General features: G+C 49.7%; 1 protein-coding gene across 2 annotated transcripts in view; it reads left to right on the forward strand.

Annotated features, from left to right (window-relative positions):
- The window catches only part of Myo5c (myosin VC), a 74,402-nt gene that overhangs the window by 29,450 nt on the left and 30,617 nt on the right, over window positions 1–14,335 (forward strand). For both annotated transcript variants that reach the window (XR_002383532.2, XM_005073729.4), the window contains exons 13-23: window positions 1,513–1,638; window positions 2,479–2,562; window positions 4,914–5,048; window positions 5,524–5,621; window positions 6,783–6,869; window positions 8,197–8,308; window positions 8,877–9,088; window positions 11,282–11,447; window positions 11,681–11,827; window positions 12,716–12,880; window positions 14,005–14,098. Coding sequence is in view for 1 of the 2 variants with exons in the window: in XM_005073729.4 (XP_005073786.1) it covers window positions 1,513–1,638; window positions 2,479–2,562; window positions 4,914–5,048; window positions 5,524–5,621; window positions 6,783–6,869; window positions 8,197–8,308; window positions 8,877–9,088; window positions 11,282–11,447; window positions 11,681–11,827; window positions 12,716–12,880; window positions 14,005–14,098 (1,426 nt within the window). In the remaining variant the exon portion in view is untranslated. The remainder of the gene's footprint in view (window positions 1–1,512; window positions 1,639–2,478; window positions 2,563–4,913; window positions 5,049–5,523; window positions 5,622–6,782; window positions 6,870–8,196; window positions 8,309–8,876; window positions 9,089–11,281; window positions 11,448–11,680; window positions 11,828–12,715; window positions 12,881–14,004; window positions 14,099–14,335) is intronic.

Genomic DNA, 14,335 nt, shown 5'->3' on the forward strand with positions numbered 1-14,335 from the left:
CTGTGCTAACTGCTAACAACAAGGTCAAAGTTTCCTTCTTCCTGGTTCTTGTGAGTCACCGGAAGAGGGAGCGAAAAGTCAACACCATCTGATTCCAGAGAATCTCTAGGAGTTTTCTTGTTATTTTTGCTCTTTGGGGGGGAGTGACCTAAACCTGGGCCAGTCCAGCAGTGTGCCCCAAGAAAACAATAATCCCCAGGAGAGTATGAATGGGCTTGAAACAGTAGCTTCTGACACTCCAGAAGACTTTCCCCCCCCCCAGATGTATTTGCTTAAAAATAGTGATACAATATGTCAGGTCCAAAAGAGCTGGCTAACTGTGGTGCCTGTTAATGTAATCTGCATTCTGGCCTCCAGGCTCACTCAGTACCTGTAGCTCCTCTCAGCTCTCCCCCTGCCCTCCACCCTAAGCTTCTCCAGCTCATGAACCTTCCTCCCCCCCAGCTTCTCACTCCCATATAACCCTGCCATTTTGGCCATGAGCTCTCTTGAACCCCTCTCACTTGGTCCTCCTTTTTCTCTTCTCTCCTACTTTCTCTCTCCCACCTTTATCTCCCCTCTGCTGGCTGTGTTCAGTGTACTACTTTCTCTCCCTGCTCTAGAATCCTCCAGATGCCCCTGGCTAAATTCTCCCTCAGATCTACAATTTAAAATCTCCCCCTCAACTGTACCTGGGCTCCATCATGTCTTCAGTTTTATACACAATAGCGAGGACTTCTTGGTGGCTCCTTCCTGGAATTCTTGGTTCAATGGGTTCTTCCTGCTCATATTTCCATGTACCACCTGTGCACCAGCTCTTTCAGGCATTAAGCTGGTGTTCTTGAATGTTCTAGTGGCAGGAGAATAGAGGCCAAGGTAGACTCCAAGTATTTGTAAGTACTGGAGTGTTTCCTAAGGTGACCTGGAAGACACTGAGACACAAGGGGTATTGAATTCACTCTGTTTGGGTTGAATTTAACCAGTAGTGTTGAAATGCCAGCATTAAAAACAGGGTTTCAAGGAGCTTAGCCAGATCTTGTTTCCGGGAGGCAGAAACAAACAAACAAACAAAAACAAACAGCAACAACAAAAACCCTCTATTTTCCCTGAGATGGACACACACCCGGTGCTGTCCTTCCCATCACTCGGAGTGGGGTCGGGCTCCCATCCCATCCTCTCCCCCCGAACTGTGAGGCTTCTGTGAAAAGAATAATAAAATACTGCCTATCCTGCATTATACAAGCCGTGACACGACCATTTCCCTTCTAAAGGGACTGGCATAGCCATTTAAATATTGTGATAAATATGTCATATATTACTACGATTATTATCTGTCCGGAATAAAAGTTAGCTATCTACAAAGATTAGGTCAAAGGCAGGCAGATGCTTAGAACTGCTCAGAGGAAGAAGGGCCTCTGTCCTTGAAGGGTCTCGCTGAGGCAGCAGACGGCCTTGGTGCCCCCAAATCAGCCTCTTCCCTCGCCTTCACCATCTTTCATCGCTACATGAGTGTGTCTGTGCCTTCTCTTCCAGTTGCCTCATGGAACGGATGAAAACTGGCTTCAAAAGCTGTACAACAATTTCATCAACAAGAACCCTTTATTCGAAAAGCCCAGAATGTCAAACACATCCTTCATCATCCAGCACTTCGCTGATAAGGTACAGTAAAACCCAATGTGCCCTATCCAGGGCAGGACTTCTCTAGTGTGGTTGGATTCAAGTCCCACTGAGGGGAGCTGGGAAGAGAAGCCAGTAAAGTACTTGAGGACCCAAGTTCAATCCCCTGAGCCATTTGGAAAAGAGTAGGCAAGGTGACACATATGTGCAATCCCATCATCCCTGGGGAATTAGGGACAGATGGAGCCCTGCTCAGAGACAGCTCCAAGAGTCCAGAGCAGACTTGGAGAGAAGGGAGAACAGCAGGAGCTAGCAAGAAAATAGCAAGAGAAAGAGAATATGAGAGAGCAAGAGAAGGGACAGAAGGGACTAGGTAGAGGAGGGAAGCTCTGAACTGGAGCAGGCCTGGGGGCTTGGGGTGAAGTAGGAGGGGCCAAGATACCAGCATGGGAGTTTTGGAATGTATTACAAGTACTTGTGAGTAGAGAATGAAGGGGCCTGGAAACTAGTATGAGCTTTGATATGCCAATAGCTGCTGTAGGTCAATGGAGCCATGTGTCCCTTCTGCCAGAAGCAAAGGAAATTACTCCTTTTAGGGGCCTGGAACATGTTTCACAAGGTCCTAAGGAATGCTGGCTTTTATCTAACCACAAGAAATCCTTCAAAAGTCTAGACTGAGCTCATTTATGGATATATGTACTGCCAGAGACCCACCCACCCTCCCCCCCCACACACACAGATGGGACCTGGGAGTGTAGCTCAGTGGTGGAACGCACTCTCAGTACATGTAGAGCTCTGGGTTTGATTCCATGTACTACAAAGAAAGGAAGGGAAGAGATGAGCCTGTACTGATCCTGGGGACGCTGGCCTCTGTCTGCACAGGTGGAGTACCAGTGTGAAGGCTTCCTGGAGAAGAACAGAGACACTGTCTATGACACGCTGGTTGAAATCCTCAGAGCGAGCAAGGTTGGCAGGGGCCCCTGGGGCACAGGCTCATTGTGTCGCTGGCACAAGGAAGGGCGGAGCTGGAGAGAGAGGGGCTATTGGGTAACAGCCACTTGCAGGTACTACTTTTCATTTCACTCTCTTTTCACGGCTGAGTAAGAGTCCAGTGTATACATGTGCCACATTTTACTTGGTTTCGAACTGGAGGTAAAGTATGCTTTCGTGTCTGGAAGCATTGTAAATCACATACATGTGGTCGGTCATGCAAGTGACTGGAGGAGGACAGCTAACGCATCTGGTCGGGAAAGCACGTTGCACATTTGGCTCCTTCATTCATACAAAGGAGTGTGGCACTAGCTGTGGGTAAGTCCCCATCCTCACTTCTGGGGACATGGCAGTGACCGTGCCTGATGAACAAGTCTTTCCATGGGCAACCACATTCTAGAGGAAGCCGTAAACAAGCAGCGTGAGGTACCCACAGCATTCAACACACAAACAAACAAAAAACCCACCAGAGCAAAGAGCTGGGAAGATGTCAGTCAGTGAAACGGCTTGTATTGCAAACATGAGGACATAAGTCTGATCCTCAGCACCCGTGCCAAAAATCCCTTGTAGCACTGTGCAGACAGACCAATCTCTGGAGCTTGCTGACTAGCCAGAGTATCCAAGTTGGTAAGTTCCAGGTTCAGTGAGAGAGCTTGTCCCAAAATAGAAGGTGAAGAATGACTGAAGAACACACCAACATCAACACACACATTTTCTCTCTGACTCTGTCTCTCCCTCTCTCTCCCTCTCCCTCCCTCTCTCTCTCCCTCTCTCTGTCTCTCTGTCTCTGTCTCTGTCTCTCTCTCCCTCCCTCTCTCTCTCTCTGTCTCTATCTCTGTCTGTCTGTCTCTCCCTCTCTTTCTGTCTCTCTCTCTGTCTCTCTGTCTGTCTCTCTCATACCCAAAGAAAGTCAAAGCAAATGTGGGATGGCAGAAGAAGTGTGGTCTGGCGCAACAGGCCCTAGAGTCCACTGATTCCATATTAATGACTCGCGGCCTTTCCTTCCCACTCAAACATTTCCTTATAAAACTTTGAGGAGAAGGTATTTCATAGACAGGTCTTTACTTTAGAATAATGTGATCTATATTTATTTCCCTCTTCTAGAAGATCCAATGCACTGTTTAAAATGATCCCATCTTTTGACAATTTCCTAAGGGAGCCTGGGCAATTGCACTGATGATCATTTAAAAAAATGCTAATTGGAAACGACCACACTCATCAAAGTGGCTCACAGAAGAGCACTCAGGGTTGACATGGACTGCGCTGTCTTGTGACAGAATTAGTTGATTTAATTTGCTGATTACTTACTCAGCCCCAAGCTTACCTCAGGTCCTGTCTAGAAGATGTCTTATAGCAGCAGCAGGAGTGGGTCTGTCTCCTGAGCTAACAGGTGGGAGCTCCAGATGCAGTCACAGCCCAGACACAGGGGGATGGATGCAAAGGGCCCTGCTTTGGAGGACATTGTCCACTTTGAAAGAATGAATGATGACAGAAGACAGTCCTGTGACACACTGATGCTCAGCAGAATATGGATGCCTCAAAGAGGAGCAAATAAAGATGAGAGAACAGAGGCAGGATAAAGGCCAGCCTGGGCTACACATCAGTAACAAGGTCTAGGTCAGCCTGGGCTACATAGTGAGATCCTGCCTCAAAAAATAAAAAAGTCTAAGGAGCTAGCTCAGTAAGTGATTACCATACAATAATGAGAACCCGAGTCTGAGCCCCAGCACCTATGTAAAAAAGCTGGGGTCGATGGTACACACATGTATGTAACCCAGCAAGTGGGGAGTGGAAACGGATTTTCTGTCTTCCTGTACTCTGACTTGGGTAAGCCCTAAGCCTAAGGTGGTCCTTTGACTTTCATATGCATGTCTATCCATGTGGACATGCGCCTTCACACACAAACACATCCACATATAAACATTGGATTGTGGGTTCAGCGTTGTGAATAGGGTGTGGCTGGAAGACACTGTCACAGCCTTGATTCTGGAGCAGGACTTGGATCTGCAGGGAGGAGTGAGTGGGCTGAGGAAAGAGTCTAGCTGAGCCCAGGGGCTCAGGAGGGGTAGCAGGTGTCTTTCTCCGGCTGGAGCAGTGCGTACATGCAGACACGTGCACAGCCGTGCTCTCGCTCCCAGGCCCAGGAAGGAAGCCACGGGAGTCACCATCAATAGGCTGCCTTATTCCATGGAGCTCCGGCTGTAGAGGTTGCTGGGACTGTCAGTCTGGACCCTCTCACTTAGACAGCTGCTAGGATTGTGAATTTGTCTGTGCGGGTGAGGACTGTCAGTCGACACTTGGAGACATGGAAACCCTCTCTGTTCCAGTTTCATCTCTGCGCCGCCTTTTTCCAAGAAAACCCTGCTCCGTCTTCTCCCTTTGGTGCAACGATCACAGTTAAATCTGCAAAGCAGGTCATCAAGCCAAACAGCAAGCACTTCCGGACCACAGTCGGGAGCAAGGTAAACAGGAGTGACGTGGGAGGTGGCTGGTCAGACACCTGTGGGACCCGTAGCTCGGGCATGGCCACAGACAACAGGCTTCTTCCAACCCATCTGTTAATACTGCCAACTCCCCGTTCAACACATCCAACGCCTCTTTTCCACCTGGGTGTAGATAGTCATGTGGTTCCTTAGTTCTCTGCTACAGGAGAACTGGTCAGGGTATATGGATGTGTGTGGCGAGGGTATACACAGGTACTCACAGAGGCCAGAAAAGGGTGTTTGGTCCCCTGGTACTAGAGTTACAGGCATCTGTGAACCACCCAATGTGGGAGCTGCTAACAAAACTCGGGTCTTCCAGTACAGCCCCACATGCTCCTAACTGAGCCATCTCTCCTGCCCTAAGATTACCTCTGCTTCCTGATCAGCTTTATTTGTCTTGATCTAAGCATTAAATCATTGCCGAGCAACCCTGACCTCTGGCCCTGCTTCCTAGTTCCGCAGCTCTCTGTACTTGCTCATGGAAACCCTCAATGCCACCACACCCCACTACGTTCGGTGCATCAAGCCAAATGATGGGAAGTTGCCCTTTGAGTGAGTATTCTTGTCAAGGAAACACAATCCCTGTGAAAGCGGCATCCTACCTTGACCAAGGGCAATTTAAGGAAGAAAGAGTTCCTTTGAGTTAAGGGTTCCAGAGGCAGACTCCCGAATGGCAGCAGGCAGCAAGACGGAGAAGCTGGGATCTCACGTCTCCATTCACATGCAGGAAGCAGAAAGAGCAAACTGGAAATGGACCAAGGCTATAAACTCTTCAAAGGACCCGCCCCCCCAAACACACCCTTGTGCTCCAGCATGGCTCCAGCTTGTAAAGATTTCATGACCTTCCCAAACAGGCTACAGCTGGGGACCAAGTGTTCTAAGATCTGAGCCTGTGGGAGGCTTTTCCCATTTAAATGACCATGATTTTGGAGTTTGCTGAGATTCCTTACACTGTTTCTGAGTTCTTTAATGACTCAGTGTTGCCTTTTATATGTTAGCAGGACTTCTCTGGTTGATTAAACCATCTCAACTCCAGGGCTGAGTTTGAAATAATTGTCTCCAAGTGCAAGTTAGACACCCAGGGTCCAAGCCCCTGCGCTTGTATGTGTATGTGAAGGAGGGGGGCTGAGGCAGCATGAGAAATCAGATTTGGTCTCAGGGGCCCTGGGGTAACAGCCTCTAACCTATGAGTGTAAATCGTGAAGTCCTTTTTAACCTACTGGAGCTAAATGGAGAGTCCTTAGAGTGGGCTGTCAGTGGAGGTGCTGAGTGTGTCTGGGGTACCAACAGTGTTAGTCCTGGGTCCTAAGCCACTGTAGAGTGTTTTGTAAAGTGCATTTATCCATTAGATGGGCGCTGGAATGTTATTACCCATGCACCTCTTTTTACCTGATTGTCACTGGAAGTTCAACCCTGGTATTTTTCCCCTACAAGGCGGCCTTCCTCTCCCTCACCTCCCTCAGTCAGAGCATATTCCCACACCTACCTGTACCCCCAACTTCTAGACAGCTTCACAGAGAGGCTGTTCCAGAACATTCTGTAGCTATTTCTGCAGATCTGCCGTGTGCCTGGCACTCTGTGTGAGTTGACGGTGAAGGGACAACAGGGCTGGATCTTGCTGTCCAGGACCCTGAAGTCCAGGCCTCCCTGCTGCACACATTCTGGGACATTGAGTGGTCATAAAGCCTGAACATACTGTAAAATTGCTTCAAGGTTTGACTCCAAACGAATCGTCCAGCAGTTGCGAGCCTGTGGTGTTTTAGAAACAATTCGCATCAGTGCCCAGAGCTACCCTTCCAGGTAGGTTGTTGTAAGCTGGAGAACAATGAAGCCACCAGACAGGATGACACCATTGACAAAAAGTTTATTAGGACTGGTGTGTGTGTGTGTGTGTGTGTGTGTGTGTGTGTGTGTTTAGAGTGTAGAACAGGACAGTGGACAGTGGGGAAAGACTTGTTGGTTTTATGGGGGCAGGTAGAAGAGAGGTATAGGGGACATGGGGTGTGGGTCTAGTCTGGGAACTAGGGTGGGTCTAGCCTGGGGCTATGGTGGGGATTCTGACCTGTTGCAGACTTGTTTGGGTTGAACAGGAACTGGATATGCTTTGCCAGAGTTGGTTGGCTGTAGGGGACAGATAAGGGAAGCAATGGCTTTTTCATGACAAACAGAAACCTGCTTCACAGGATTTCTGAGGAAGACTGTTTACATTTTTGTTTACTCAATAGCAGTCCTTCTGTTTACCCAGTCAGAGTCCAGCCTGAGCTGGCCTAGGCTGTCATCTAAATGACATCCTAAGACACTGTCAGCGGCACCACCATTTGGGGGGTTCACTTTGGACCTAACAATTGCCTTCATTCAAGTGCTTGCTGAGACCAGAGGGTATAGTGGCAATTTTTTTTTACATGCTTTGCATTTTGTAAGGTGCCTTATCCTGGAGGAAGGTCAGGGTAGAAATACCCATCTTTCATCACTGTGACAAAGTACCTGAGGAGACAAGGGAGGCAGGGTTGCTTTGGCTCATGGTTTTGGTCCATGGCCATTTGGCTTTGTTTCCGGGCACAGCATCATGCAGAGAGGCACATGTGGACCACAGTGGCTCACCCCACTGTAGGCAGGAGGCAGAGAGAGGGACGGGGTGGGGGGGGGGTGTCAGGGACAAAGCTGTGCCCACAGTGAGCTACTTCCTCCAACTCAGCCCCATGTCCTTTCTGGTTTCCACTCCCTCCAATAGACTTCATCCATGGATTAATCCATTAATTAGGTCAGAATTATCAGGATCCAATCGCTTTCAGGAGCCTCGCCTCTGAACACTATGTTAAGGACCTAGCCTTCCACATCTGAGCCTTTGGGAAACATGTAATGTCTGATCTGTTACAAAGGTGCTATGGGTGTCTCAGAAGATCCCCAGGCTCCCGTCTCAGGTGACAGTGATGGCCCCAGCCGCCGTGTCACAGCAGGAGCTAAAGAGGGACAGAGGGCTGGTTGAATCAGCTCATGCAGAAGGTGCACATGCTGGGTGCTTTTGGCGTTGACACAGGGGAGGGTCACCAGAGCAGACTCTACCACCTCCCCCGTGGGTGGGGCTACACAGTCCGCTGCATGAAGAACCTCCTCTCTGATTTTGCAGGTGGACATACCTGGAGTTCTACAGTCGCTATGGCATCCTCCTGACCCAGCAGGAGATGTCCCTCAGTGATAAGAAGGAGGTGTGCCAGGTGGCTTTGCACAGGCTCATCCAGGTTGGTCTCGCCAGCTGGGATCATGGGGTCTTTCCAGCAGCGTGCCTCTCAAACCTGTCCCTTCACGTGCTAGTGAGGCAGCTGCAGCCTTGTCACTGCGGCAAGATCCCTTAACGGCAGGCATCTCCCTTAGGGATCTAAACCCTGGACTCCACCGCCACCCCCTGCCTCATTCTCCCATGATCCAATACCATCCTCCATGGACCTGGGCCACAGGACATGGTCAGACGAGGTGCTGATCAAGAGGCGTGGTCATGTTGCTCAGAATGGATTGTGGTTATTGCTGAGACGATGAGCTGGAGTGGACAAGAGATGGCAAGCTATGACAGCCAGGAAACAGGATAGGGACAATAAGATGGCAAGTCATGATGGCCAGGGAATGGGATAGGACGTGTACCCAAAACCAAGACAGAAAATAATATGCACCTTGAAGTAGAAGTTTCCAGATTGTGATTCCGGGTTTTCTGACTTGTGTCAAAGTAATACCAATAGCTTGAAAATCTTTTGACCCTCTCAATGTCAAATCTAAAAGGCTTTATTTTTAATTTACATCTTTCTTCTCTTCCAGGATTCTAACCAATACCAGTTTGGTAGAACCAAAATTTTCTTCAGAGCAGGACAAGTGGCTTATTTAGAGAAACTCCGCTTGGATAAACTGAGGCAGGATTGTATTATGATTCAAAAGCATGTGCGGGGCTGGCTGCAGAGGAAGAAGTTCCTCCGAGAGAGACAAGCTGCCCTGACAATCCAGCAGTACTTCCGGGGTCAGAAAACAGTGAGGTAAGTGGATGAGGAAGACACTGGGTCATACCAATTACTTCCCAGGTCAACAGTGGGGTATGCTGGACCCACGGAGAGCAGCTAGGTCATCGGGCTGCTGAAGTACCCGGAATGAGGACAGCAGTCTTCCTCTTGTTCCTTGGACACAGGTGTGGGTGAGAGGTCCTCACCAGTGACCGTGAGCCTGGATATGAGAAGGGCCTGTTCTGTGTGCCATCTCTGCCCAGACAGGATGACTGTTCCTTTTCATGTGATCTAATATGAGAAATAATTGTTTTACTTACGCTTCTCGGCCATTCACAAATCCACTTCCTCCATGGGCATATATGCTCTGAAGGGAAGAGCCTCTCTGTTCACCTCCAGACCTTTATGCCCATCTTACCTAACTTTCCTATACAGAGCCAGGTAATAACTATCCAAGGCTTTAACGGTTCGTGAACTCTGAGACAGCTTCTACTGTGGTAACCTGAAAGCATTAACCTATTTTCTGTTGCTGCAAGAAAGGGCCTGAGGCTTGACACTTTATGAAGAAAAGGGTTGTTCAGCTTACAGTTTTGCAGTATGAGTTGTGTTTGGCCTCTGATAATGGCCTCTATTGCTGTGACAGCGAAAATAGCCAGAAACAGCCACGTGGGAAAGGGGCCAAGTCCATGGGGCTACCTCTATATAAAGCCACTCTCATTAAGTGTATGGTGGTATGTCCTGCAATCCCAGCACTCAGGAGACTGAGTCAGGGGCACGCTGTGGGTTTGAGGCCAGGCTAGGCTGCATTATGAGTACTAGGCCAGTCAAGATTTCATAACAACACCCTGTCTCTCAATAAATAACTAAGGGCCAGTATAGCAACTAAGTTTGTATCCAAGCACCATGTGGAAACAGCTGAACTTGTCCACACATGCCTGTAACCATGAAGACAGGATTGCCAGGGCTGGTTGACCACCAGTCCAACTCCAAGTTCAACGAGATGCCTTGTCTCATAGGAATATGGCAGAGAGTGAGAGCAGGAATGTGACATTCTCCTATGGCTTCCATGTGTACACGGGTACATTCATGTGCATGTGTGTCACACACTCACACATACACACAAAAATAAAATTCTAAAATGAAAAGTAAAAAGGATAAAAACCTATCCCTCTTAGCTCTGACTCATATTGAGCCACTCAGAGGCCATGTTTCCAGTGACCTACCTTCCACCAGTCCACCCCTTACATCACAACCAGGGCCAGGTGTCCAGCATATGAACTCTTCAGGGACGCCCTGAAGGCCAGCTCCGGCTACAACACTGCTGTCGGCAGTGTGTGTAGAGCGGTCACAGGTGTGTCCACCGAGGCTTGGTGTTCTTAGCAGATTTTACCCTCAGGTTGTAGTCTGCCAACTCCAGATCTGAGCTCCAAACCCATCTCTCCATGAATGGACGCATGAGCAAGTGGGGTTCCAGGGCACTGACATCCTCATAGTTTGGACGTGGGCTGTGCATCCATGTACGTGTGCACCTATGGGTTAACTGGCTGGAGCAGACACGAGTGGGAGATCCCACGTGGCCCCTCCATGCCAGAGTGACCCACACTGAGGTCAGGGTAACAAGAAAAATAAAGACCCAGAGACTGACATTGGGGTTCAAGCTGAGTATCAGAGAAGCAAAGCAGCCAAGCCAGTAGATCTTACTTCTACCCAGCTAAAAGAGCAAGTCTGTCTCCACAATCCTCAGAGGCAAAAGCTCTTAATTCCTGTCTCCTCCCCCCTATATTCCTTTCTCCACCCAGCCATATCCTCCTGTCTCCACCTTCCTAGTGCTGGGATTAAAGGCATGTTATCCCAAGCATTGAGATCACTTTTGTGTGAGCTGTTTCTTTTAGGACTGGATCAATTTCTTCTAGTCAGTGTGGCCTTGAACTAACAAAGATTGCCTACCCTTAATCCTGAGTTCTGGGATTAAAGGTGTGTACCACCACTGCCTGACTTCTACGGCTAACTAGTATGACTGCTTTGCTATTTTGATCTCCAGTGGCTTTAATAAATCATAAACCATATAGCACAGCAGGTGGGCCTGAAGTTGCAGCAGGATGGACCACTTAGCGGTAGAGATGTAAGACCCTGAGAAGCCCCCTCACTGAAAGGTGCTGCCCACACTCGTGATTCATGGTGAAGGCTGAGGCTCTGACCACTGGCTCCCACTGCCTCTCTTTACCCAAGGAAGGCCATCACCGCCACTGCTTTGAAGGAGGCCTGGGCAGCCATCATCCTCCAGAAACATTGCCGAGGGTACCTGGTCCGCAACCTGTACCAGTTGATCCGAGTGGCCACCATCACCATCCAGGCCCACACAAGGGGCTTCCTGGCCAGGAGGCAGTACCACAAGGTATGGAGTGGACACAGACCTCTGTTCCCTGCTCAGTGCAGGGGTTCCATTGCCCTGAGGGCCTGCCCAAGGGGTTGCTTCAGCCATCTGGGATGAAGGGTTCAGTGGATCAGTGATGGCAGATTCTTGCCCCGCACTGCGGGAATGTCCTGGGCTGGCCTTCCTGGTCATGAAGGACCTGGAGAGAGAGGGGGGCGGGGTCTGGCTGATGTTTCACAAAGCTCCTTCTCCAGTTGCTGCAGGAGCACAAGGCTGTGATCCTTCAGAAGTACGCGAGGGCATGGCTGGCCCGGCGCAGGTTCCAGAGCATCCGAAGGTTTGTGCTCAACATCCAGCTGACTTACAGGGTCCAGCGTTTGCAGAAGAAGTTGGAGGACCAGGTAGGCATCGTGTGTGTGTGTGTGTGTGTGTGTGTGTGTGTGTGTGTGTGTGTGTGTGTGTTTATGCATGTTCATGTGTGTAAATGTACATGTGTGTGTGGATGTTTGATTACTCTCTACCTTATCCTTTTTGAAGAAAGGACATTCAGTCAAACCCAGAACTCACTCATATGGCTAGTGGCACTTACTAGCTGATTTTCTTTTTTTTATCTTTTTTTAAAATTTAAATTAGAAGCAAGCTTGCTTGACATACTAGCTGATTTTATTTGGGAATCCACTGTTTCTACCTTCCAAGGTTAGGTCACTATGACCACCTGACATTTTTGTTAATTCTGGGAACCCAAACTCTAGCACTTTGGCTTGGGAGGCAAGCATTTTAATCTTGGAATCACCTCCCCAGCCCACTACAGCCTGCCCTTACCTGCCTTCTGTGAGTCTACCCTGACCCACTGAGTGCACCAGCTATGTTGCCTGGGGCCCACCTCGTGGCCTCCAGAGACACCCAAGTCCCCTCTTTAGAAGTCCTTTTTCCCCAATAGTCCTATCCCGGGTCCACGGAGGAAGATACAGCATATGACTTTTGAGGTAAACACAATCTAGCCTCTAGTATTAAAGTGGTTACAGTGTCCCTGGAGCAGATGGGCCACCCATGGCATGAGTCACCAGCTCAGAAAGAATCTACCTCACTCGTTCTGTGGGAAGACGCTAATAAATGTCACCTGGGGTGTTGTAGATAACAAATGTCACTTGTGACTGTGGTATACACATGCTACGTTGTCACACGAGGCAGGAACGCGGTGGCTGCTTATGCCACATTGCCGTGCAAGGCATGAATGCGGTGGCTGCTTCCGCTATGAACAGACCTTTGACCTCAGAGTCTTTCTCCAGGGCAGAGAGAACCACGGACTGGTGGAGAAGCTGACCAGCCTGGCCGCTCTGCGGGCTGGCGACCTGGAAAAGATTCAGAAGCTGGAAGCGGAGCTGGAAAGAGCAGCCAGCCACCGACACAGCTATGAAGAGAAGGGCAGGAGATACAGGGACACAGTGGAGGAGGTCAGAAGTGTGCCGCATGGGGGAGCCCACGCTCCTGTCTCTGCAGGGGAGGCAAATGTTGCTCTTGCTGCAATAAAACAGGACTTCACAGCCCTGACAAAGGGAGCCCAGAAGCCTGGACTCTGGGGAGAATCGCATGCTGAGGGAAGGGATCAGATGCTCTCCCTGTCCACCTTTACAAGCGGACACAAAGTCCAAGCTACGCTGCTGGTTGCTTCCTTCTTCCCTCTGTCACTTGTCACCTGCATGGGCCCTGGAGGCCTCCTGTCCCTGACGTGTGCTGCAGAACCTGGGGCAGATTTTATCTCTGTGGTCCAGTGAGAAATCCCAACATCCTAGATTCATATCCTGACGTTGCTGCTGGCTAGTGTGCTGCTTGGCCAGGTCACTGACTCTCTGAACTTTAGCTTTCTCCTATTTAAAACAGAAATGACCAAAGTGGGCTAGAAAAAGACTTAAGGGAGAAGTTTTCACGGGAAATAATTTAGCCAGTGCCTACCGTGGGCCCCTCACAGGCGTGGGCAAGTGCATTCTAGAATATTCTAACTGACTCTTTTATTATTGTCCGTTCTCCTGTGCCTTCCAAAGGCTTGAAGCTCTCACATTGGTAGCCATGAGCACCCAGAGGGCTTCCCTTTGCCCTCCCTGTGAGCTACTGCTCAGGGTGCCCACATTGCTGCTGCTGCTGCTGCCCTTGCTGCCTCTGCCAGCCATGGCCATCAGCATCAGGGTGTCCCCACTTCAGCCCTGCAGGCCCTCTGTCATCACAGATTCTGCCCTGCTCCCCTCCCCTCTGCAGTCTGAAAGTGTGAACCCGGTGTGTCTTGTGAACTAAGAAGTTATTACCATAGTTAATTAATAAACTGCCCTGGGTATCCAGAGCTCAGGAGAGGTCAGAGACAGTCCTTGGACTTGGGCTCAGTTGTCAGTCATGGCTAGAGAGGTAGGTGGGACTGTGTCTGCTTTGAAGTTCCCTTGAGCCCAGGATTCTGTGGCTGGGGCGGGCTGTCAACTCTGGCCATAGGCTGAGCAAGCATATGTGATTGAAGAGCCCACGGCTTGTCACAGGGGCCAGCGGCAGGGACTTCACCGAGGTCTCCTTTCATGTTCCTTTCTTTCTCTAGAGACTGTCAAAGCTGCAGAAGCACAATGCAGAGCTGGCGTTGCAGAAAGAGCAGGCAGAGCAGACGCTGCAAGAGAAGACTCAGGAGCTGAAAGGTAGCCAGCCCTGGGCGTCACTCAGCAGTGTGGGTGTGACCGGCCCTCCGCTGTGTGCTGGGCACATCAAGGGGATAAGTGTATTCAAAAGATGCTCGCCTCACCCTGTCTGCACCTCATAGACAGCAGCCCTGAGGTTTTACCCAGGGATGAGAATGTGAGTGTGTGGTGTATTGTATGTGTACATGTGTGTACTGTGTTGTTTTTATGTGTGGGAGTGGTGAGAGTCTGTGTGGA

The sequence above is a fragment of the Mesocricetus auratus genome, unplaced genomic scaffold (genome assembly GCF_017639785.1).
Source record: "Mesocricetus auratus isolate SY011 unplaced genomic scaffold, BCM_Maur_2.0 Super-Scaffold_100691, whole genome shotgun sequence".
Lineage (NCBI taxonomy): Eukaryota > Metazoa > Chordata > Mammalia > Rodentia > Cricetidae > Mesocricetus > Mesocricetus auratus.